This window comes from Eublepharis macularius, chromosome 16 (assembly GCF_028583425.1).
Source record: "Eublepharis macularius isolate TG4126 chromosome 16, MPM_Emac_v1.0, whole genome shotgun sequence".
NCBI lineage: Eukaryota > Metazoa > Chordata > Lepidosauria > Squamata > Eublepharidae > Eublepharis > Eublepharis macularius.
The window spans coordinates 12608726-12635250 of NC_072805.1; the positions used below are offsets into that span (position 1 = coordinate 12608726).

At 42.9% G+C, this 26525-nt stretch overlaps 1 protein-coding gene across 6 annotated transcripts in view; it reads right to left on the minus strand.

Moving 5' to 3' along the window:
- CNOT1 (CCR4-NOT transcription complex subunit 1) overlaps nucleotides 1-26162 on the minus strand; it is a 107874-nt gene extending 81712 nt beyond the window's left edge. For 5 of the 6 annotated variants that reach the window (XM_055000189.1, XM_055000188.1, XM_055000186.1 and 2 more), the window contains exons 1-2: nucleotides 26026-26135; nucleotides 15745-16015 (exon numbers count right to left, since the gene is read on the minus strand). In XM_055000189.1, coding sequence (XP_054856164.1) covers nucleotides 15745-15846 — 102 coding nt within the window. In that variant the 5' untranslated portion in view covers nucleotides 15847-16015; nucleotides 26026-26135. Of the gene's footprint in view, nucleotides 1-15744; nucleotides 16016-26025 lie in introns of all 6 variants that reach the window. The other variant, XM_055000185.1, reaches the window with a different exon arrangement.
- Nucleotides 26163-26525: the final 363 nt, after the last annotated feature.

Below are 26525 nucleotides of genomic sequence, written 5' to 3' on the forward strand. Positions count from 1 at the left end.
AGATCCACCTTCGGTTGGCCGAAGTGTTCTGATACCAGAAGAAAGACCTCTCTCTTCAGGGCCCATTCCCCTGGATGAAGAGCTTCTCGGCTCAGCCAGTCTGCCTGGACGTTGAGGATTCCCCTGATGTGCTCTGCCTGGAGTGATTGTAGGTTGAGTTCTGCCCAGCCGATGATCTTGTTGGCTTCTCGTTGTAGGCGTGAGGACTTGGTTCCTCCTTGTTTGTTGATATACGCCTTCGCAGAAATATTGTCCGTTCGTATCAGGACATGGCTGTGGTCTATCCGGTCTCTGAAGTGCTTCAAGGCTAGAAGGATCGCCCTCATCTCCAATACGTTGATTGGGAGTTTCCGTTCCGCGTCGGACCATTCCCCCTGCGCTGGCTGTCCCTCCAGCGTCGCTCCCCAACCTAGCAGACTCGCGTCCGTGAAGATCTGGACAAGTCGGGGGGATAGAAAACTCTTGCCCTGGCGTAGGTTGTTCTCTATGGTCCACCATCGCATGCTCTCCCTGACTGGCAGAGGGAGCTGTATTTTGAGGGTGGATTTGTGAGCTATTTGTAACTGAAAAGGTCGAAGTGCTGATTGCAGAGGCCGGAGATGATACCGGCCCCAGTAGATGGCTTCTGAATGGGCTACCAGTAGCCCCATTAATTTGGATAGGTCCGTGAGCGATGATGATGGTTGCCTGATTACATCTGAAGCTAAACGGATGAGTTTTGTCCGCTTCTCCTTCGGGAGGAACAGGGAGCCCTCCTTGGTGTCGAGTATAAGTCCCAGGTGCTCCAGTCGTTGTGACGGCTGAAGAGAGCATTTGGTCCTGTTGATTAGGAAGCCGTGCCTCTCCAGAACCTGAATGGTGAACGTTGTGTCCCTGACGGAGGCTTCTCGAGAGGGAGATCTTATCAGAATGTCGTCCAAGTACGGATGCAGCTGGTAGCCCCTCTCCCGGAGCCAGACTATAGGTGTTACCAACAGCTTGGTAAATACCCTGGGGGCCGTTGCCAGCCCAAAGGGCATCGCCCTGAACTGCAGGTGAGTGTCCCGTATACAGAATCTTAAGAATCTCCGATGGGCTGGGGCAATCGGTACGTGAAGGTAAGCCTCCGTCAGGTCTATTGATGTTAGAAATTCGTCTTGTTGAAGTGCTTCCGCAATGGACCGAAGAGTTTCCATGCGGAATCTCCTCAACTTGATGAACTTGTTCACGTACTTGAGATCCAGAATGGACCTCCAGTCGCCGTTTCTTTTGGGAACCGTGAAGAAGATTGAGTAGACTCCTTGCCCCTTTTCCTCTTCGGGGACAGGCTCGACGGCTCCTATCTGTAGCAGATGTTGCATGGCCTGAATTGTGATGCTCCTCTTGTGAGGATCTTTCTTGAGTGGTGAGGTGAGGAATCGCTCTGGAGGAAAGGTAGAAAATTCTATTGCATAACCTTTGGAGACAATCTCTAATGCCCAGGCATCCGCCTTGGACTCTACCCAGGTTTGCTGGAACCTGAGCAGCCGTCCCCCCACCGGAGCGTCTTGCGAGTCAGGGCCTCTGCCCTTTGTCCTCGGAGTCCTGCCTGCCACCACGGTGTTGTTGTTTGTTGAATTTTGGGTGAAAAGAACCCCTGCGAGGTTGTGATCGGGGAAGCGTCCAGTTGCGCTTTGGATCTTGTCGGCTTCTCGGCAATGTGTGATGAGATCTAAAGGATTGATACCCGAAGGACCTTCTCTCTGGTCTTTTGAGGGATTTTGGCAGCGCCTTCTTTTTGTCCTTAGTTTCAACCAGGATTTTTTCTAGTTGATCCCCGAAGAGCTTGCCGCCCTGGAAAGGGTAGGACATCAGGATCAGTTTGGCTTGGAGGTCAGCTTGCCAAACCCGGAGCCATAACATGCGTCGTATGGCTGAAGAAGACGCCAATGCCCTGGAGGTCATAGATAGGGAATCCAACGTAGCATCCGCCATAAATGTGCAGGCCTTAAGTATTCTGTTGGCTCCTTCCAGCAGTCTACTGTTGTTTTGAGGTAGTAACTGGATCAACCTTCTGGTCCATACTACGGCCGCCCGAGAGACCACAGAGGCTATAGCAGAGGCCTTTATGGATGTAGCCATGGCTTCGTGCGCACGCTTAAGAATTGCCTCACCTTTTTTGTCGAGACCGTCTTTAATCATGCCTTGTCCATCCTCAGAGAGGAGACCTTGAGACTGGAGTGCTGCCACTGGTGCATCTATAACCGGTACCTGCAAGAGCTCATCAGCAAAATTAGGCAAGGCATACAGCTTTTTCATGATATTGGGGACCTGCTTGGTGGCTGCTGGTAGTGACCATTCTGCCTTAAGCTGCCTTTCAAAGAAATCGGGAAAAGGGAATACCCTGGGGTTGTTGTCAGCCCTAGGAAAAAATTCCTTGTTCCCCTTTGGTCTTGACTTGGCCCCCCGTGGGGCAGTGTCCTCCTCCTCCCGTTTCTCAGACTCGTTCAGGTCCAGTGCTGATAGAGTTTTGGACAGTAAATAGCTGTAATCCTCCATTTGGAACAGCCTAATAGACTGATCGGAGGATGTGGAGTCTAGCTCCTGTTCCTCCTCTGAGAGAAAATCCCCCTCCTCAGAGTCCTCGTCTATGGAGGAATCCCCCTCAGCCCATCTAGGTGTTTTACCCTGCAGCTTTTTGGCCGCCTTGGTTGGCCAGGCTGTGGGTCGATCAACCGGTCCCTGAGAGGTGCCTGGGACTGCGGCTGGAATGGCAGGGGAGGGCCCCGGGGTCCCGGTTTGGCAGATGGACCAGAGCTCTTTCCTTAGGGACCATCTGATTGCTGCCAGAAAATCCGGGGGAAGATTAGGAGGAGAATCACTTACATGTCCCTCCAGAGTGCCAGAATCGGAGCCCTGCATCTGGAACGATGAAGAAGGCCGCGTCTCTCCAGTCGGGAGGTTGGCAACCGCGGTGGTGCGGTTTGGCGGGAAAGCAGCCGCTGCGGCTCTTCCCGCCGAAACAGGGCTCCTAGCAGCTGCGCTCGCTCCTGCGTCTTGGTGTTGTCGTGCAGCTGCTTCTGGCACCGTCTGCGACAGACGGGGCCGTTTTTTGGCGGGCTGTTTCTCCTCAGGCACTCTTCTGCCGGGGGGCCGAACAAGCCTCTGAGGCGAGTCGGACCCGGCCGGGCATATTCCCGCCGTCGGAAGGACGGCCTCCGGGGAACAGCCCTCAGCCCTTTCGAGGAAGGAGTCTTCTGAGTCGGATGACTCCCGAGCTTGTTCCTCCATTCTTCTTCGGGCTCCCGAAGAAGCCTTTCCCTCTCTTTCTCTCTCACTCTTTTTTTTTTTTATTTAAACAGACAAGGACAAGAGAGAGAAATAACACAGGAGAGGGTAGACAGAAGAGGTTACAGACAAAAAGACACTGTGAAGAAAACGCACAGAAAAGAACAGATTGAACAGGTTAGCTAAGCTATCCTAAAGAGCACTGCTCTCCCCTGAGGCAGGAAAAGAACTGAGGAGAGAGGGTGGTCCCACACACCAAAGGAAGAGGAAGAAAGTTTAACTTCCTGCCTCCCCGATTGGATGGTGGGAAACACCCAAGATGTCCTCCGCCTCAGAGGGAGAAATACTGTGCTTCCAGTCATAGTAGTGTATGATGCCCTCCTAGCTGGGGAATCTTTGAACAGATAATACATGTTGTGTAAGACTGAATTCAGGTCCCATTTCACTGCTTGCAATCCTGTTTTAAAAGACTCCTGTACAACATGAAGGCTACAAGTTCCAAAGTCAATTAATTATTTTCTTTCTTCTTTACAGTCAAGGTTGGTTTTAATTTCGTCTTTTAGTTTTCTCAGAAAAAGGTGATTTACATTTGGCCCATCCATAGATACTTGTGATAATATTGCAACTGATAAAGAAGACATGCCTTCTTGAAACTTCTGAAGGTTTTCAGCAGTAGCAGTTTGAAGAAAAACACTGGTTAGATACCGTGTGGAAACTTTATGACAGTAATCATCCCAAAAATGAACCACTAAATCCATCTGTCCCTTTTGAACCTCCTTATTCAAAGCTTCATCAAAACATTTGGCATTGTTTCAGCTGTTTCAGTAAAAGATCTGAGAAACATGGTGCCAAGCCAAAAGCAACAACATACATTGCTTTTGTTTTTCCAAGATGAAACTGATGAGCTATCTGGCTATCTGAGAACATTCGCTTGAATAACTCACTGATATTGTTACAAGAGTTAAATGACATCTTCTTCATCACCAGTTGCAAAGCCCACAGGCACTCTGCTGTCCTGACACAGTCCTTGATTATATAGGCAGCCATACTAGTTTGTGTAGTGGGTTAATTCTTTGCCATTTTCATCACTCTGATCATGTTTTCCAGTTTTCGCAGGGGCTGTCTCTTCACCCTCTCTGGTTTTACTATCTGAACTTGTACTTGGCTTTGAACCTAAACATATTGCGATGGACTGTTGACTTGATTTAATTTTCAGGTTCTTCTGATGTAATGGTCCTTGTACATGAGACTCCACAGCTCTAATTCCCATATTACTTAGTTCAAAGCTTCTGTAGCACACTTTACAATAACCTTTGCATTTGTCTCCAGCAAATGGTGATAGCCATGGAACGAAGTCAGGATGAAGTTTGAAATCCAGCCACTGCATATTAAAAACTGTCCTCTTAGAAGCCATCTTCAAAATGTGGTTTCAGATACAGCCATACACAGAACCCCCTGCCTGACACCAAGATGTTAGCAGATTTGTTTCTGGCAAGTAGGAACTTTCCAAAGCTGAGTAATGAGCAGATCAGCAGCAAGAAAGGAGGTCAAGTTTCTGCAGTCTAGAGAAGCAGACGACCCTCATTTGCAACCTTTACGCGTGGGAGAAGTCAGGAAAGAGGGCGAGGGAGCTGGTACTCTGTGAACTCCAGCAGGAACAAGAGATCACATTTGCACAATTTATCTTGCATGGTGCAGAGTAGAAAGTGCTAGTTGTCTGTGAAATCCAACAGCGGCAAAACTCATTTGCAACTCTGTGCTGGGTTTAGCAGGAGACAAAACATCCATTCCATACACAAGCATGACCCCAAAACATGTTTCTCTTTAGATGTAAGTTAAATGCAGTACTAGCAGGTACGGATGAAAAGAGTTAGATGTTTAAAGTTTGTATATTGCTAAACGTTTAAACTCGCCTTGCTTTGCAAATGCTACAGGCAGACCTTGGAAATCAGGCAGGGACAGAGCTCAACAAACACATTAGGCTGGTTGCTGGGGGTGGAGCTGAGAAAAAGGGGGAGCTGGGAAAGGGCATCATTAAGCTGTACTTGTATTCCTCGGCTACTTCTCTATTCCAGTTGCCACAAGAACAGATCATGCTCTTGCAGCAGCAGGTCAAAAATCCACTGCTTGAATCTCTTTTAATCACAGTTTCCCTGACTTTCCTTGCCTTCAGACCAATTTCCCAGACTTTCCCTGACCAATTTCCATTTCCCTGACTTTCCAGAAAGTGGCAATCCTGCATATATCAGCCTCCTGATGCCAGCATTTCTCAGTGTGGCTTTTGTCCTCCTCCCCAGGTGAACTTAGTACTTGGCACTCAAGTATTCTTTCGGTACTCTTTGCCTTTGTAATTGAGCAATAAATTCCATCAGCAAATGGAACTGCTTAGTTTGTGGACAAGCAGCAGCAGTGACAGTAACTTGGCATCCATGAAGGGGAAATTCTCCACTTCAAACTTTCTTTCTTTTGCACTTAATGCTTTCAGACTGTGACATGGGCTATCCATACTATACACCCTACCTAACTGTCCCAGGTATTGCAAGCCACACAGTAGCAGTCCTTAAATGATGTACAACGTTCAAGAAATCCCCACTGGAAGTATCTTAACAGAGTGCCATCCCATCCACTGCAGGTTGCACCTGTAGGTAATACTAGAGCTCAAGTAGTTATGCCCTCTTGCCAGATTTCATTTCATTGACCTTGGATAATGATGGGGAGCCATGGACAATTCTCATGTCTAGAAAAAGAGACTTCCATCTTGGAACCTGGCAATGTATGTATAACTAGACAATAAAACAACAACCCTTCATCATTGTGACATGGTCTTTCTACTCTGGAAGAGATTTCTTTCTGAAGAACAATAACAGTTTGTTCTTATGTATTGGTTCTGTAACTGCCTTGGACCACTCCACAGTCCTCTCTTTAACTAAGAGGTCGAATTGTTCCTGTGTGCTTGTTTGACAATACTCAATTCACCACAGCCCACCATGCATAGTTGACACAATCAAGGCTAAACACAAAAGACATGCATTACCTTTTACAAAGATCAACCAAAAGGTCACAAAACAATGGACTACATCTTGAGTTCTCCAGAACTCATCAGCAGGCTGTACATGCCATGTAAAAGGATAAAGGCCAAACACATGGAATTAGCTAGACAAACAATTCCAGGTACTTTGTGAAGTTTTCTTCTTGACTCAGTCCTATGGCAGGAGTATACAAAGGGATCAATGCTGAAAAGGGGGATTCTCAACTTTCAGTTTTAGACAACTAGCTGTGAAATCCAAAGCAGTTTCTTCATTTTGTAATTTCTCTCTGTTGTGCACCTGACAGTTGCAGGGCAGCTAATATAGTTCAGTTTGGGCATGCCTAGTTGTTGAAAAATATGCCACTTTGATTAAAAGTCAACATACAAATGACAGCTGTCCAAACAAAGTCTTCAAGCCAGTCTCCTAAGATCCTAAAAGCATCCAAACATGATCAAGAATTTGTTCTGAGATCTTCTTCTTCTAATATGGCTAATGGAGTTCATAGAAGAAGATCAGGCTGGATTCCTACCAAATAGACAATTAAAAGACAATCTGAGAATCGTGATAAATGCCATTGAATATTATGACAAACGCCCAGACAAGGAAGTTGGCCTTTTCTTTGCGGATGCAGAGAAGGCCTTTGACAATTTGAACTGGAATTTTATGTTTGTAACTATGGAAAAGATGGATTTAGGAAATGAATTTATAGAAGCTGTGAAAACAATTTATAAACTACAAAGAGCAACAATTAGTGTTAATGATGACCTGACAGAAAACTTCGAAATAAGGAAAGGAATCAGACAAGGATGTCCACTATCGCCCCTTTTGTTTGTGATGGTCTTAGAGGTATTATTGAGAAGGATTAGAGAAGATGACAGTATAAAAGGAATAAAAATAAAAGGATCTTCCTACAAATTGAGAGCTTTTGCAGATATGATGTTTATAGTGGAAGATCCTGTACAAACCCTGCCAAGATTGTTGGATAAAATAAAAGAGTTTGGAGATTTGTTTATATAAACAAAAAGAAGTCAAAAATAATAACAAAAAATATGACCAAGAAGCAGCAGCAAGAATTAAGTGAATTAACAAACTGCGAAGTGGTACACAAAATCAAATATTTGGGGATAGAGCTCACTGCTAAGAATATAGATTTATTTAAGAATAATTATGAAAAGCTCTGGACTTAAATTGAAAGAGATATGATAAAATGGAATAAACTAAATCTGTCGTGGTTAGGTCGTATTGCTACAATTAAAATGAATGTATTGCCCAGAATGATGTTTTTAATGCAAACAATACCAATTGTGAAAGATAAAAAACAGTTTGAAAAATGGCAGAGGAAAATATCTGAGTTTGTTCGGGCAGAGAAGAAGCCAAGAGTAAAAATGAAAGTCTTATGTGATGCAAAGGAAAGAGGAGGAACTTAGTTACCTGACCTAAGACTTTATCACGAAGCGATATGTTTGGTGTGGATAAAAGAATGGGTTTCCTTGACCTATCATAAGTTATTAACGTTGGAAGGATATAATAAATTATTTGGATGGCATGCATATATGTGGTATGAAAAATATAAAATGGATGCAATGTTTTAGCACCACTACCTAAGAAGAAATTTATTGCTAACTTGGCTTAAATACAAGAAACTCGTAAAAGAAAAGAAACCACTTTGGATTATACCAGCTGAAGTAATCAACCCAAATTTGGAATACCAGGGAAAGGAATGGCTTACCCTCAAAGAATTAACAACACTAGAAAAGGATGAGTTGAAGCTTAGATGAAATGAGGATTTGCCATTCAAATATGGCTGGTTACAATACAGGCAAATTAAAGACTTATTCGACTCAGATAAAAGGAAGATAGGCTTTAGAATTAAAAATTCAGACTTGGAAGAGTTATTATTGGGAGATAATAATAAAGCAGTATCTAAAACGTGTAAGTCGTTATTGAAGTGGTTTACAGAAGATGAAACAGTAAAGGTTCAAATGGTAAAGTGGGCTATAAATTGTAATAAAGAAATAACCATGGAAGCATGGGAACAATTATGGAAAAATACCCTAAAAATATCAACTTGTATTAGTATTAAAGAGAATGGATATAAAATGTTGTATAGATGGTATTCAACACCGAAAAAACTACCCATAGCTAACAGTTATCAAACAAATGTTGGAAATGTAAGGAGCATGAAGGTTCTTTGTTTCATATGTGGTGGACTTGCCAAAAAGCTAGAGACTTCTGGTCTAAAATATGTGCTGAAATGTCTTTGATATTACAATATAATGTTGCTAAAAATCCTGAAATGTTATTATTATCTTCACACTTAGAGGAGGATAATAAAAAGGATAAGACATTTTTATATTATATGTTAGTAGCAGCAAGAATTCTATATGCTCGATATTGGAAAAAAGAAGAAATACCGATTTTTTTTTATTTTTAGAATCATAGAGTTGGAAGGGGCCATACAGACCATCTAGTCCAACCCCCTGCCCAGTGCAAGATCAGCCTAAAGCATGTTGAAGAATGGACAAGGAAGCTGTTGTACATGGCCGAAATGGATAAAATAACTAGAAATTTGAATGAGCAAGATCCAGAAACTTTTTTGGAGGATTGGAAGAAATATTTGGAAAAGAAATGTGATGTAAAAGGACAATTGTGGTCTTTGGAGGGATTTTAAATTTTATATAAAAAGACTTTAACGAAAGAAAAACATATTAAGATCTTTACCATGGTAAAAATGATAGCAATATAGTGTAATAATAATAGCTATAAATAAACGGGGGGTTCGAGTGCTGTTGGAAGTCAAAAAAGAAAAGGGGGATGGGAGGGGGTGGGGTATATATCTATGTAGAAGGGTTAATTTGGATAAGTTTAATGTATTGATCAATTATTGTATATTGCCTCATCCAATAAAAATTATTTTAAAAAAAAAAGAATTTGTTCTGAGATCTTTAAGTAAGATCCACTGGATTCTTTTAGCCAAACCAAACAGCAGTTAGCCCACTGTAAGCACTGTTATTTCTTCGTTCAGATATTCAACACCAGCCTTTACCATGTTGTGGAATGCTTTATCCTGGCAACAAGCACCCTTTCTGCACAAGATCCTCAGTGACCAAGCTCAATAATGTAACTCAAGCCAGCTTCATATCATCCCCAATGCTCTTCCAATATCATCCCCAATGCTCTCCCAGTGAGGAAAGTACATGGGCTGTGGGGGCACCAAGGAAGACACCAGATGTTGAGAGAAGGTAGTGAGGGCAGGCATCAGGTTGGAGTCTACAGCATGAAGTTCACTGCAGGCCTGAACCAACACATCTTGATCCTAGCCACATATTAACCAGTGATAGCTAATATAGTATAGTGGTTATGATGCTGGACTAGGACCCAGGACACCAGGTTCAAATCCCTACTCTACCATGAAACTTGCTGGTCAACTTTGGGCCAGTCACGCTCTCCTATCGCACAGAGCTGATCCAAGAATAAAATGGAGGAGGGCAGAATGATTCATACTGCTGTGAGCTCTTCGAAGGAAGGGTGGGACTAAAGTACCAAATAAACAGAAATGTAGACAGTTCCGAGTTCAGACTGGGAAACACCAGCCTGATAGCATTTTCCACTATCTCCCAACAGTGTGTGCCATCAGACTGGAAAGTGGAGTCAACAGGCAAAATAGCAGCGAGCTACACCAGGGCTTTTGTGATTTAGGAATGGCAAGCTGAATTCAGTTTCCAAAGGAGACTGAACAAGTGTGGGCAGAAAAACAGCAGCAAGAATAATATAAGCAAGACCCAGCAAAAGGCCTGCAGAATCAGGATGCAAACTAAAAATAGGCAAGTTGAAAACAGCTTGTGGAGTTTGAGCTATATGTAGTAAATGCTTTATTACACGAAACAAACAAGAAGGGCAAATACATACAGAGGCTAAAGGAACAGTGACCAATCGCAATGAGGAAGGGTGGAGTCAAACAAATAGCCAATAAGGTGCTTGAACCAAATAACCCCTATCCCGGGACACAGTGTGCAAGGATTCCAGCCCAGCTCTGGAAAGAACAAACAGTTCATACTGGCTCATACCTGTTGTCCCTGACAGATGATCGTCATTCTGGCAATGACTCTGGGGAGCACAGTTGGGCTCTATCCAGAAGTGCCTCCTGTGGCAGACAAATCAAGGTGTCCTGGACTAGAACATGAAGCTCAGCTGCCAGCAGTGCTGGGAAAACCAAGGCAGCCTGAGGCTGGCTGGCCACCACGACTGAGATGTAGCATTTTAATGAGCACCTTCGACAAACTGATTAGGTTGTTTTAGGTACTTCATAATCAAGCACACTGTCCTCTATTGGTGCTGTCCAGAAAACCCAACCAACCTCAGGAGAGTTCTGGGATTATACACTAATGTGAAAACCACAACAATTGGTTGTACTTGATCTCCGCTCCACTGGGGAAAGCAATACATGATACATTTAGGAACCCAGGACTAATTTCCACTTATCTCCCAATAATGTGTGCCATCAGACTAGAAAGTGCCGTCAACAGGTATAATCAAACAGCATCAGCCATGCAACTCTCACTTCATGTTGACATTCTGCAGGTGAGGCAGGGGAAGATGGAGCATGCTGTAGTAGAAAAGCAAGATTCAAGTCCAGTATCACCTTAAAAGACCAACCAGCTTTTCAGCATATAAGCTTTCAAGAGCCAAAGTTCCCTTCATCAAGTACTGGACAAAGATGGCTTTGTCAGGTATCTAACAAAGGGAGCTTTGACTCTCAAAAGTTCATACCCTGAAAATCTGGCTGGTCAGTAAGATGCTACTGAACTTGAATTTTGCTATTCTACAGCAGGCCAACACGGCTACCCACCTGAACCTATCTTCATGGTATAGTAGTCAGACTACCACGCTAGAACCTGGAAGGTCTAGGTTCAAATCAAAACTCCACTATGGAAGTTTGCTTGGTGACCCTGGGACAGTCACTCTTGCTCAGCCTAACCTACCTTACAGGCTGTTGTTGTGAAGATAAAGTGGCAGGAGAACAATGCTGTAAGCACCTTCAGGGAGAAAAGTGAAGTATAAATATCCAAATAAATGAAAGTATATGATAAAGAAAAGGGGGCAGAACTGAAGTAAGAGGAACACTAGAAACATCTTCTGGTGTGGATTCTAACAAGTATATGTCTACAAATCTTTCATGCTGTTGATTCTTGACAGTGCCTGAGTATTTTTTCTAACGCTATCAAGTCACTGCCAACTTATGGTGGGGACCCTGTAGGATTTTCAAGCAAGAGATGGTCAGTGGTGGTTTACCACTGCCTGCCTCTGTGCAGACACACTGGACTTCCTTAGTAGTTTTCCACCCAAGTACTAACCAGGGGTGACCCGGCTTAGTTCCAAACTGACAAGATCAGGCTAGCCAGGGCTACCCTAATTACAGTGCATGAGTATTAAATTACCCCAAAACAAATAAAAGCATATCATTTTCTGAAGCAGTAAGAATATTAACTTAAATGCTTTAATTCTATCCTATGAGGCTGTTTCCACTTTAATTAAGTGTATTTTAAGATTATGCAGCAATTTAGTACCCATTTTTATTTATGGCACACCTAAACAATGAATAGAAATTTTTGATGTAATTAATGATCAGCTTTTTCTTTGATACTTAAACTATGATTTAAAATCAAATCAACCCTGCATTGAAGTACGAGGCAGTAACCACCCACTCAATCTTCATTAGCAAGGCAGATTTGCAGAAGTTATTTGTAGTTTTGGGAGAGATTTCATGACATGAGACACAATAGCAACGAAAATTATGAATTTTATGAGTCAATTAATATGCTGAGATTACTCCATTTAAGAACACTGATATTTTATTTTTTTCAACACTGACATCATCATTATACCACTCTAATTTTGACTAGTTTTCTATACCGCTGCTTGGTGATCAAACATAAGCTTTTTAAAACAAAGTTCAATATACAATGAACACAGTTCTCAAATACAATTGCGATAAGCTTCTTTTTATTACAGTCTGAACATCATTTTGTGTTTGTATCTGCTACAAGAAAATCAAGCTTTAAACCTTGCGCTAGTCATAACACTAGACACAGACTAGACGTAAGACATAGAATAGATTCTCTGCCAGTACTATGTCCAGGTCCTGTGACCCCTTCCTGTAGTCCAACTCATGCCTAAGAAGAATAATCACTTGAGGGTCTTCCATAAGCACTTCTAAGATAATCCAGGAATGTATTTGAAAAAGCACCTGACAACTGATGAGTAATGAAGCTTCTGAACTGCCACAAGTAGGGAAGCACAGTACACAGCTATCCAAAACAGCTTCACAGTATGACCACTGTCAAATGGGGTACTGCAGTGGTAAGCTCCAGCATATGGCACTAATTTCATTTTGCTTTGGTCAATTGCTACCCACTCCCCGAGAATAGATTTGCACTTGAGTGCACCATGTTAGCCGTTCCACATAGAGCTTCACATATCTGAGACTTCCGAGAGAGATATTAAATGCAAACTCCTGATTTTTTGGTACTGCTTCCAAATTTTAGCCACACTGGGCAGAAACTGTACTCCAAAGGTTAGCTTACTGTTCCAAGAACTCATCTGGCGATTTGGAGTGAGCTGTTATCAAAACCCAACTAATATCCAACTCCACTTCTGTTTTGTAAGTTGTATTAGGTAGGACAGTGGATGTTCTGAATGGGTGCCTGAAAATGGTTTGGAATGCAAGAGGACACTGTACACAGCCAGGGTTCTGTAGTAGTTACAGCATCAGACTAGAATCTCGGAGACCAAGATTTGTACTTCCACTGTGCCATTGAAGCTTGCTGTGTGACCTTGTCCCAGTCACACAATTCACAGCTTAATTTACCTTAAAGGGTTGTTGTGAGGATAAAAAACAGAAGAGAAGAGAACAATGTAAGCCACTAGAGTCCCCAATGGGGAGAAAGGAAGGGTATAAATGAAGTAAAAATAGAGTAAAAACTGAAGCTTAATTCACCCAAGACTGAGGGGGCTGTTGGTTGACAATACCAGGCCTTGTGAACTAACAGAGCAAGCTGGCACCTTGGGGGCACTTTTAGATCCATGCATAAAGACAGAGAGGCACGGATCATCTCTGTGGTACAGACTGCCCATGCCCCAATAATGGCTACTGTGCCAGTAGTGGCTTCTCTGGGGTAAGTAAGATCTGTCTATAATTATCCAAGCTCTGACCACGACCAGGTTAGATTACTGTACCATGCTCTACTTAGTGGCGCCTTTGAAGACTGTTTGTAGGTTTCAATATTTTTATTATTATTTATGTATAGGCCGCTTTTCTCACTGAGACTCAAGGCAGATTACATACTGCAATCAAATACAATATAATCAATAGCTAAGACATTTACAGAGCAACAATACAATATGATCAACAGTTAGGACATTTAATGAAAACAGATACAATAGGGTATGTTAGCTGCAATTTTGAAAAAAACTAGCATAAAGCCAAACACTTAGATGGAATTATGAATTAAAAGCATAAGTAATTAACATGACATCTTTAGTAATGTCCAACTACCCACTAGGAATGTATCTACATCAGCAGACAGAACCCAACAGCCTGGTCTACAATCCCTGTCCCTTACCATGGTACCTCTCTGAGCTATTACTTAGGACACAGCCCTATAATCTGAAAAGAAAGCCCCTCTGAATAATTCAATCTTGCATAGTTTGCAGAAAGCCAGAGAAGTGTGAGCTTTCCTGACCTCCTCAGGCAGGCCATTCCACAAGGTGAGGTCTACAATGGAGAAAGTATGTGTACAGGCAGTTGTTAATTTAGCTCAACTGCAGGGTAGTATCTGCAGATGAGAAGCTACTTTGGCAGAACATAGGGAGAGAGGCAGTTGCACAGATATGAGGGGCCTAGGCCATGAAGGGCTTTGACTGTAATAGCCATGTCCTTGAATTGAGCCTGGAAACTGAGGGTAGCCAATGGAATGACTGCAGAATTGGAGTGCTATGCATTCTCTATCTAGCTCCTGAAAGTAAACGAGCTGCGGTGCCTTGCATGGGCTGGAGCCTCCGGTTTGACCTTGAGGGGGGAGACCTATGTAGAGTGCATTATAGGAGTCTAGTCTTTATGTTACTGTGGCATGAATCCAAGTGGCCAGAACAGCTATCAAGGGGCCCATCTTCCAGGCACGTCTAAGCTGGGAAAAGGCCTTTTTTGCAGCTGCATTTACTTGCTTCTCTATTTACTCAAGCACTCGTTTGAGGTTGGATTCTGACGCACGCACACCGCTATCCTTCTGCATATGGTGGTTACTCTTACTGACTGGACACTGGGGCTAAAAATGTTGTAACTTTGTTTTTAATGAGGTGCTATAATTGAAGTTTACTGTTAACTGTCTTAAATTTTTTAAGTGGAAAGGCAAGAGACAGAACTTGTACATAAATTGCTTTTGTAGCTATATAAAATACACAAAACCAAACTCTTCATAGAAGACTCAGACTTATCAAGTTCCCCTTATTAAATGTTCTTGAATAATCAGGCTCCTGATATACATGGAAACAAGAGCAGAAGTACAATGCTACTCAGCCCAAATTACTGATTTTATTACATAGTTCCATCATGGAATTCAAGGATGTTGATGGGGTCCCCCACAAAGGGACATGCCAGACCCAGATCTGATTAGTTTCAGCAAGGCTGCAGAATTCCATGCCTTTCAACCAAAGCCGGCAATCTTCTGACAAGTCAATGATAATCTAGAAGCGCACAAGTCTGAACTCTTTTAACACATTCATCAGGAAGACAATACTATGAGGCAGATTAGACAAGAAGCTGCCTTACAGAATAAATTAACTTGACAAAAACCATTAACTCCCACATTACAGCAAGATTTAAAATTGTAATTCTAGAGTGCTTCATTCAACCAGAAAACATCTACTGGTGGTCCCTAGCCCTAGGGAGGCTTGGCTGGCCTCTACCAGGGCCTTTTCAGTCCTGGCCCCAACCTGGTGGAACTTGCTGTATGAGGACACTTGGGCCCGCCAGGATCTTGTATCATTTAGGCGGGCCTGTAAGACAGAGATGTTCTGCCAGGCATATGGTGGAGGCTAATTTTAGTGCTGAGCCTTCCACCGGTCTCCCTCTATGAGGGGTTATGCAGGGTCCACTGCCGGCTGCCCTGAAAAGGGGTACAGTAATCTATCTGTCCACTACTACCTCCCCTTTTTGTATGCTGACGGGCAGGAGTGCAGGACTGCCCATCTTGGAATGGTTTTATTGATTGCTGTTTTTATGCTGTGTTTATTGTTTTTAATGTTGTAATTTAATCAATGTTGTACCTCGCCCTGAGCCCGCTTGTGGGGAGAGCGGATTAAAAATATAATAAATAAATAAATGAGACCAAGCTAAACAGGTAAGAACAAAAACACAACTGATATAAAATGAGCGGTGGATCCCCCTTCCACTGTTGCATACTCTACTTACATGCTGTATTTCCTGCTGGCTGGCTCGGTAGTTTTTCTTGGTTAAATTGTCCACCAGGTAGCTGATTTGAGACAAGGCCAGCGAGAGCGAGTCAAGATTCATTGCTGGTTGGGGCGGAAGCAGGCGGCCGAGCCCGGCGCAAAATCACCATTATTCCCCTTTAGTCACCTCAGAGACAGGTTAATTTTTTCCAGTTAGCTTATGTCTCAATTTATGCTATGTCTTCAGCTCTTCTTTCCCAGTATTCTCACTCTGTTCTGAAACATGGCACCTGCAAGATAACACAACACAGTTTCACATTACATTTTTATATGTTGTTCACAGACAAGATTCCGTGTGGGCAACTGACATTCTGAACTCTACAAAAAGGGAGACGGTTAATGTATGTTTATAACGTTATATTGATAAGGGCTGAACACATGGGCAAGTCTTCACATGAGGAAACCCAAAAAAGAGGTATGGGTCAGCCACCCATACCTAAGTCCTCTGTCCAAACTAGAGAGCCTTGCCTGGGCTGACACTAGCAGGGCAAAACAACTTCTGTTTGGATGGAGCCCTGAGCAGCAGAAGTGCCCCCCTTCTCTTGGGACCCCCAAGGCTTTTGCAATTTTTTAAAATCATCATTTTCATAGAGTTATGCCAACCTACTGTTGTAACAATATATGTGCCAGATTCTCTAAATTCCCAGCTTTCATTAAAAAAGTCTCTATCCCAAAGATATAAGGAAAAAAAGATATCACCGCAATGGAATGGGCTAGAGGTCTACTTTTTAAAAATGTAAGCTAGGAATTCAGAGAATCTGCTACATGTATTGTTACAATGGTAGGTCAATATAACACGATGAAAATGAAGATTTTTTAAAGAAAGAAAACAAAACCAGGAGGGGGGAAAGAAGGTAAGGAAGGAGTGGTTTGATGATGACATCCAATTATCAAAAAGTGGGTTGGAAGTGGACGGGAATAGGAAGGACAAAAAAAGAACTGAAAGAAACATTACATATGAGGAAAACGTACTCAAAAACAGCTTCCAGGAAAAGATAAGGGCAAAAGTGGTCTCAAAAGAACCAGGGAAAGGGGAGGTAACCTGAAGTGAAAACTAAAGGGGAGGGAGTGCAGAAATCGAGGGATAAATCGAAGCAATATGGGGCCAGAACCAACAAGAAAAAAAAAACCATGCAGAAAACCCCGAAGTTCCACTTTAGACATAATCTAGTTTAAAATGAAATCTAAATTTAATATAAATATCACTTAAACTAAATTTATAATGTTCTTAATGAAGGTATGAATCACTGCTGTTCTTTGTAAACTGTGTGGAAACCCATTCTAGTAGTCAGCATGCAGCACAATACCTCATGCACTTACATTATGCCACGATACTGGGGGCCAGGGCATAAAGAACAATCCATTGGCTCATTTGGGACACCATTAATCCCATTTTATGCCTAGGAAGTACCTGACCTCTGCAACAGGCTCAGTACACAAATACAAAGGAGGTGGACATTCACATCTCATCTCATGTAGAACACCAACCTGCTCACTTAGTACTGCTATCCCTTGTATCTGGTTGAGATTATTTACGTATGGGAAAGAGGGGGGGAAAGCAACGGGGCAGTTATATGACAAAGGAGAATGAGAAGAAGAACGAAAAAGGAACACTTGAAAGCAGCAGCCCCTTTCGATGCAGGTTCTGGGTAGAAAATACCTGCAAAAGTGCACCATGGCTGCAGGCTATAAGGTTATAAGCACTGTTAAATAAAAATAAGCAAAGCAGTACATTCCATTTTCTAAAACGGCCATAAGTATCACATAATATTAAAGCAACTTAGTGTGTACCTTCTAAGTTTGCATCTATTGTATTCAGTTTCTTACGACCAATGTTTAAAAATAAAAATCATTTTAATTTAAATTGGATTTTTTGATATTTTGAGAAAAAACCTCTCTAAAAGATACTTTTAATCAAGACACATTACAGCTCAAAGGTGCCTCGTCATAGAACAGGGACTACAATTTCTAATTCTGTACTATGAGATCATATGAGTTCCAACAGTTTGTGATTAGGGATCTAATATTATGGGGTTCCCAAGGCCTTTTTATAGGGTACTTAGGTTAATCTTTCTATCTACCCAATGGAACTTCAAGTTCAGTTTAGAATATGCCATCAGAGATGCTTAGTTTTGCAGTTCTCAAACTGTAGGTTTGTGTATCCAGAGATAACATGTTTTAACTGAAAATGTAAATAATAGAGGTGAGAAACAAGTAACAGACTTCTACCCCCTATGTTGTCCCTCTGCAAATTTGTGTACACAAAGTCAATCTCTTGTCTCTCTCTCCAGAAAAATGAACAAAGATTGTGTAGGATAGAATGTATCTGGATAAGGAAAAGGCAGCTAGAAATAAATGTCAGAAGAGTGGAACGTGAAGTCGACACAAAAGTTAAAATGTTTGGACAACCTGTTCTGGAAGACTGGAGGTCAGGTATAATAGATTTCAAATCAATGAAGGCCTTCACTGATCTGAGATCTATTACACCTTTTCTGGACATCTATAATTATTACCAATTACAATACATATTTATTTAGGAAGCATCTAAAGAATAATGGGATTTTAAAATTTAAATTGCCTAGATAAACACCAATCGACCATTCAGGTAGCAGATGTGAGGGAAGATTTTTCTCTGTCAAAAACTCTGATGAGGCCCTAGCAGTTAGAAACAGAATACAATACTGAGCTGCATGGATCTATGTTCTGACTGAGCTGTAAGGCAGTTTTATTTAAGCCTATACAATGCAGCATCTTTCTGCCCTGGAAGGAAGCACCATGGCTCAGTGGTAGAGCATACTCTTTGCACATAGGTCACAAGTTCAATCCCTGAAATCTTCAGTTGGCTCTGTCACCTAGCAGGTGATGTAAAAGGTCTGTACCCAATACCCATCAGAGCCACTGCCCATCAGAGTAAGCCAGGTTCCCTGGAGGCTGCTCCGTCCAGCAGACAAACATCTACTGGTGGTCACTGGCCCTAGGGAGGTTCACTTTGCCTCAACCAGGGCCAGGACTTTTTCGGCCCTGGCACCAACCTGGTGGAACTGTCTGTCTGTGGAAACCCGGGCCCTGTCGGATTTATTATCTTTCCGCCAAGCCTGCAAGACAGAGATGTTCCATCAGGCATATGGTAGCTGAGGTGGATGGGCCACCAAACTGGCCTCCTGCCACGAGGGGGAGGTGTTGTCCACCCAGACTTTCATCTGGTAACTGGCTGCCCTGCCCCACGACTTGTTTTAATGTCTGATGGATGTGCAATATGGGTGCGACTACCTTAAATAGATTGTACTGACTGAAATTTTAATTTGCTACCATGTTTTATTGTATATATTACGTGCTGTGATCTGCTCTGAGCCTACATGCGGGGAGAGCGGAATATAGATTTAATAAAATAAATTTGGCTATTGGAGCCAGACTCATTTTCCAGCCTTCGGGTCTTTGTATTTTCATGACCATATTTTCTAACCACTGCCAACTCACAATCTAATGTGGAACTACAATTATGTTGTTGCTGCTATCCGTTTTAATATTGTCTGTTATATATTCTATATAATGTTATAAATTTTAATTGTTGCAATACAATCTATAGTATTGTTTTTATATGCATTGGATTACAAATCCAATAAATAATAACAGTAACAACAACAATAATTTTCCATTTCTTGTGATTTTATTTAAACTTTTAATAAAGTATAAAAATAAATATACGGGTAACCCCGGTTATCATCACTGTTATAAAAAGCTAACCTCTAACTCTAATCTTATGTCTCATAATTTCATTATTGTCTTAAAAAGCTACATTTAATTGAACACTGGAGCCAGTACAGAAAGCAAGGGGCTAAGAAATGAATTCACCCACCACTACAGAATGGTGTAGTTAGCATATAAAGAAGCAATGACAGCAACAACAAGTACATGCACTTCTGTCATACAACAAAACATTCTGATGTGAAATGATAAATATATGCTTTGTACTTCTGAAGATTGCCAAGCAGTGCTACAATAAAATAATCACTGAAAATATTAAGCTTCAGAATGCAATTTCTAGATGCCGTGGTGACCTAGGATTTGTCAAGCCCTGGAGTAGACAATACTGACCATGACACACCAATTCATGCATGTTTAAGGAACCAAAACAGAAGTTTGAAGACTGTCAACATTCTTCTGTTTGGACCAACCAATCTGCCTTGGTGTTGATTCATTTCCAGATCAGCTGCACACTATCATCTTCCCCTTACGCCAAAATTATTAGACATATTTTCAAATTTGCTGGTAAGAGCTAATGTTAGGATACCATTAACACATGGAGCAAATTCTTATGTAAACGCTGGGTGGCTGGCGGCATCACTTCCCACCTGGAAAATGCAAACCATTTCAAATCCGATGTCACAGCAGCAATAAAGTTACATGTACGAAGGGCTTTTTTTCAGGGGGAACGCGGGGGAACGGAGTTCCAGAACCTCTTGAAAATGGTCACATGGCTGGTGGCCCCGCCCCCTGATCTCCAGACAGAGGGGAGTTTAGATTGACCTCCACACTGCTGAGTGGCGCGGAGGTCAATCTAAACTCCCCTCTGTCTGGAGATCAGGGGGCAGGGCCACCAGCCATGTGACCATTTTCTCTGAGGGCAACCCACTGAGTTCCACCACTTCTTTTCCCTGAAAAAAAACCCTGCGTACATATTTACCAGCAGCATGTAAGTGACAAGCCACCATGAACTGGAGTACCCTATCCTTTCGGGACATGCAACCATATTATGTCTCAACAATACAATGCATGCCATAACCAGTGGATGATGATCTAATCCGCATACTTCCTGTATGAGCCTACTAATCAACCGGCTGAAAAAGTAATAATTAACATCTGAACCTGCGGCTTGCTACAACAGCTTGGTGTATAGCTACATCTATAACTCTAGAACAAGCTGATGTTATGATCTGACTTCAGCCACTAGCAGCTATACAAAAGTGCAAAGATACTAGGTTCTCCACGATCCATAGTACATTTTTATTAAGACTGAAAATAGGACGGCTTTAACACTACAAGCAGGCATGGAGATCAGTACATGACTGTTCACTTAAGGAAATAGCAGCGCTCATTCCTTGTTCATGCTCAGACTGGTCACAGTGGCTTGCTCAGAAGCAGGCATTCTGCTGCACGATTTTCAAAGGCTTGCCTTTGCTGCCCACAAGCGCACAACCACCATCATATTAGCCTGCACTCTGGCCACAACATATCTGAAATATCTGGACATATCGAAGTAGGACTAACAGCATTCAAACTATGCAGCAATTACGCTTGCCACATCTACACCCAAGCCATCAGACATTAACAGAATTCGCAATACCCTCAAACTACAATTCAAAATCCGCTGGAGAAGCCAGAGCAGTCAAATTGGTATAGAACCAATCTAAGCTTTACAAGCTCAGACATCCTAAAATGCATCAGGGCTAAACGCAGAGCAGGGCAAAAGTTGCCTTCTACATAAACTACAATCAAATCCTTAGCCAAAACCATTTGCTTCTTCCAATACAAACAAGGTGCATGAAATTATTTGCAAATTTATACAATTTTACATTTGAACAAGAGATCATCAGAACTAGCTTGTCCTACATTCTGAAGAGAAGGTGCCAATTACATCTTGCCAAATCCTCAGAAAACAAGCATTAGAATTAGAACACTACCATGAAGAGCCTGCAAACATACTGGAGTATTCTAACAAATATGCTTAGCACAGTCTAACCTGAACAAAAGTTGGTTTTAATCAGAATCTATACAATTATTTAACCAAATTTATAGCCCGCATTTCTGCCCTCATAAGAACCATGAAGGCAGCTAACAAACTAAAACATACATAATCAAATCATCTTAGAAACATCCTTAACACAATTAAACCCAGGGCTAAAATATATACAAAACATAAAAACAACAATGAAAACATTGAGTAGGAAGGCAGGAATGCCAAACAAAGCAAAAATCTTCAGCCACTGGCACAGATAGCAACATAAGGGGCCAGACATATCTCCCTGGGGAGACAGAGGGTTTTGGTGCCACAGCCAGGAAGGCTCTTTCTTCAGCTGTCACCTGTCTAGGCTCAGAAGATGCCCCCCCCAAAAAAAACAGGGCATCCAAAGATAGTAGACATAAGGGAGTAGGTGGCCCTTCATTTATATTGCTCCCAGACAATATCAGCTTTGAAGGTCAGCACCAACACCTTGAACTGTGCCTGAAAACAAACTGAGAGCCAGGGTAGATGGGCCAAGACTGGAGTGATATAGTCTTTATGACCCACTCCAGTCAACATCTTGGGTGAATCTCTCGGCACCAACTGAAGTTTCTGAACATTTTGGAAGGACAGTGCCATGTAGAGTACACTGCAGCAATCTAATCTAGATGCACTCAGGGCATGCATCACAGTGGCCAGATCTTTTCTGTCCAGGAAAGGCAGCAGCTTCTGGCCACAGCTGCCAGCTGCTTATCCTATAGTAAGCCTAGCCCAACATTGTGTATTACCTGTAGACTGAGCAGAAGATTTTAATTACAGTTTCATTAGTAGAGTCCCATTTAAAATATTACACTAATTAAATCACACGTAGCATGCTAAACCACCCTACAATTAAAGGTGATTTTTAAAGCCTTCTTTATGGCATTCTCCTCTTCAGGAATAGTTAATACTGGGGTTGGAATCTGTTAACAGCAGGTAGGAAAGAATCTAGATCCCAAAGCTGAAGCAAGAATTTCAAACAAACTGCTTCCTGTTTACAAGGGAGATCAGCACTCATTTCACCCTGAGTTCTTACAATTCTACTCATCAGTTTGTAATTACAAATTGGAACAGTATCTTCCAAGTTACTTTTCTGCAAATTCATAATGGAAAGGGCTGACTTATGAAAGGCTTGCAAATTGCCTTTTAAACACTTGACTTCTAACAGATGATCTCTAGAATTCATCTGTACCATGCTGAGATCAAATTGATTTTCTGCAGACATTAGATATCCACACTTGGAGGTCAAAGCAATATTTACTAGCCAACATTTCTTTATAAAGACAGCCATTACTTATATGGCAATTACATTTAGAATTTCTGGAGGAAAGTGGCATTCATAGAAGTAAAATGTTCCCCTCCATACTGCTCATGACCAAGCTAACCAATATGATCAGCACAAGACCACACATGGGTCAGTGGAACACTGAGGTACGGAGCCCCTTGGCTCACAGGCACATGCATTCTTAGTACCTTCGCTGTGTTAGAAGGTCTGTGCTGGTTGCTCCTTTCTACCCATCCACATTTTTAAGCAGATGCATGATGTTACAGGGAAGTCTATCCATGTTTATCTGATGTTAACAATTGCAAGTTTAGAGACAATCCTGGCCACAGGTTGCTTTAAGTACAGCTTTTATGCCACACAGGAGGCCAGCAAACAAAGCAGCCACCTCATGTACCTGATTTTGTCACTGTATACACACACACACACACATCTTGTATATGTAAATGCATGTATCATGAACGAGGATTTCCAAAACAGCAGTCAAAGTCCACCCATATTGTAGTCAGCACAATTTCAACAGGATCTTTTTAAACAATGCTTATGGGACATGCAATAAGGTGATAAGCTAGAATGTCACTAATTACATTAACTTTTTACACCCTTTTATTATCCAGGGCCAGCCAATTGAATGCCAGGGCTATAACATTAGCCACTGGTCATCATGTCCGCGCAAAATTTTTGCTTGCTTATCTTCAAGATGAAACTTTAGTAGTTTATTTAAGATTTTTTAAAATGTCAAATAACCGTTCCTTTAAAACACATCTAAACAAACTTAACCCAATAAACATGAAAGTAAAAGCAATCTAAAATGGACGAATTCCAAGAAGTGCCAGGGGACAGGAACAAGGAATATACTCTCTCAAGCGGTCAGCTAGGTGATTTTTTTCTTTTTTAACACAAGACAAGAGCAGCCAATACAAAAGTGGCTGAAAAATTCATCTAGGATTGTATTTAAATTAGCCTCTACTATATCCCCTCTTATTATGTTTGCCCGCTCACACGCTAACAAGATGAAGTACAGAAACAGTATCAAAAGTTAACAGCAAAGGTCAATTCCTGTCTACAATCAGACGAAAAAATCACAACTGTGACTGAGTTCTATACTTATTTGAGACAGATATGGGAGATTCTGAACTAATCTGAAAAACAATGAATGCAAAAGTAAAATATTACTATACTGCTATAATCCACCTCCTTATCAGAAGATTAGAAAGTAACTAACTTTTTGCTTTTTATTAGGTAGCCATAAGTCACCTGCGACTTGACTGCACTTCCCAATACAAGAACAATCTTAACTGAGGGAAAAAACAGCACAACTCCCAACTTTAAAAGGTATCTTTAAAAGTTTGGTGTAGTGGTTAAGAGCACTGGACTCTAATCTGGAGAGCCGGGTTTGATTCCCCACTCTCCACTTGAAGCCAGCTGGGTGACCTTGGGCTAGTCACAGCTCTCTGGAGCTCTCTCAGCCTCACCCACCTCACAGGGTGTTTTGTTGTGGGGATAATAATGACATACTTTGTAAACCACTCTGAGTGGGCATTAAGTTGTCCTGAAGGGTGGTATATAAATCGAATGTCGTTGTTGTTATTATCTGAGTCTATCCAACAAGTATGTATGAGTGATCAAGTGGACAGTACACTTGGATCTTCAGATAACTTTTGGCAAAGTCCCTCACTACAGAATGCTTAGCAGGTGCGATCGGACTGCATGTCTTCTTACGAACCAATAAAGAGACAAACTGCAAAGACTAAGAATAACTGAGTTTACATAATAGAAGAAAGAAAGCAAGTAGTTGGCTACCCCTCAAAGAATAAAGACTAGAAAAGTGCTATCTGTTTATAGTCTATAATCCAAGAAACATAAGATAACACCTTTTCATAAGATATCAAATTATTCATAATGTAATCACAGTCCAACTGAAGAGTTCTGAACAACTTTTCCAAACTGGTTGAAAGGGCAACCACACACTGGCAAAGGAAATTCTGCATAAGTGATTTTCTATGTTGATGAGATCCAGATGGAATGGGGGGAGAAGTCAAATCCAGCTAAATTTGCTGTAGCAGAGGAAGAACCTTGTTCATTGTCAAGAACCACTAAGGAACTAAAGGGATCTGTAGAAGTGAGCTGTGGCTCACGAAAGCTCATCCCCTACCCTGCTCCTGGACTCTTGCTCTTTTCTACTGCTAAGGAACGAACAGTGAAATCCTAAACAGAGTTACTCCAGTCTAAGCCCATTGACTGATCAAAGCCCAATGGGCTTAGCCTGGAATAACTCTTCTTAGGATTTCACTGCAAAAGTAAAACAGCATTTACAATACCATAACATGAATATGAATATAAGAGTCTACTTTCACAATGCTGTGAGCAATTCTGTCCCTCCTATCTCCTCCCCCCCACAAATCACAAAATCATAAATACTGTAACACTGATCTGTAGACGGGAAGAATAAGGAATTGCGAGTTGCTTAAGGCCCCTTCGTGAAATCTGAACCCAAGACTTCCTGATTCACAGTTCCCTGTTAAACAGGGCACATGCTCCAAGAGATGGGGAAGATACTTTATAGCATAAAATCTTGGAGATCATATGCTATGAGGCTGATTCTTCACTAAACAGGCAACTCTCTTCCAGAGTCCATTCACACAAAAGCGCTCGAGAGATCATGGACCGTGGTAAGAGGTGCGCTCGAGCCTGAATTTAGGCAGCGATCCTCGCAGCTGGTAAAGGGCTTCGCTCCCACAACACCCACGTACACGAGAGTCGATTTACACAACGGAAACCTCTCGGCGCCAGGGAGCCACCCTTCACCGCAGAGGCACCAGAGCGACTCTCAACGACTCGAGGCGGGAGGGATCGGCCGCCCCCGACGCGGCTCTCCTGGCCACGGGCGAAGGCGTTGCTCGGCCAGCCCGCGCTCGCTCTAGGAATTCGCGCGGATCGGGCTGGTTGGTCCGCGGAAAGCCCCTCGTAGGCCACGATCGCCCCGCCCGCCGCCAGGAAACGGAGGGGCTGGCCGGCCGAGGCGGAGGGACGCGGCCAAGACATGCCGGGGCAGGAGCGCACACGCCAGGCTCGCTGGCCTCAGCGCGGCAGAGAAACAAGCCCTGGAAGGAGGAAGAGGGAGGGAAGCCGCCGCCTCCGTCCTGCCTCTCGAGCACCCGCCCGGAGCGAAGCGTCCGGTCTCCGCCGCTCCTCACCTCAGGCGGGCCAGGGGCGAGGGGGTCTCGGTCCGACTCGGGCGCCTTCCGGAACCTCTCGTGCTTCTCTAGTTACCTCCTCGGTTGGTTCCAAAACAAAATGGCGGCCAAGGGTCGCGCGCTCACGTCGCGGCCTTTCTCTTCCCGTCTACCCCCGCGGCGCACGCAAGGCGAAAGGGGAGGAGCCCGCTGGCGGGGCCCTCGCTCAAGGGCCCTGCCTGCGCCAGTGAAAGAACTGGCCAATCAGACGCCGGCCCCGACTCGCGCTCGAACCCACTTCCTTCTTCAGCTCCGCCTCCTCTCCGCCCTTTTCCTCGCGCCAGCCAGGCTGCCTTTGCGGCTGCGTTCGCGGGGCCGGGTTTGACCAACCCGTCGCTGGAAGGGAGGAGGATGTCTTTTCGGAGTTGCCGAGGTATCGGCAGACGGTGATTGGCTAATGGTCCTCCTCGAGCTACGTCTTTGGCCAATGAGAACGACACAGCTCCCGAAACGGGCGTGTC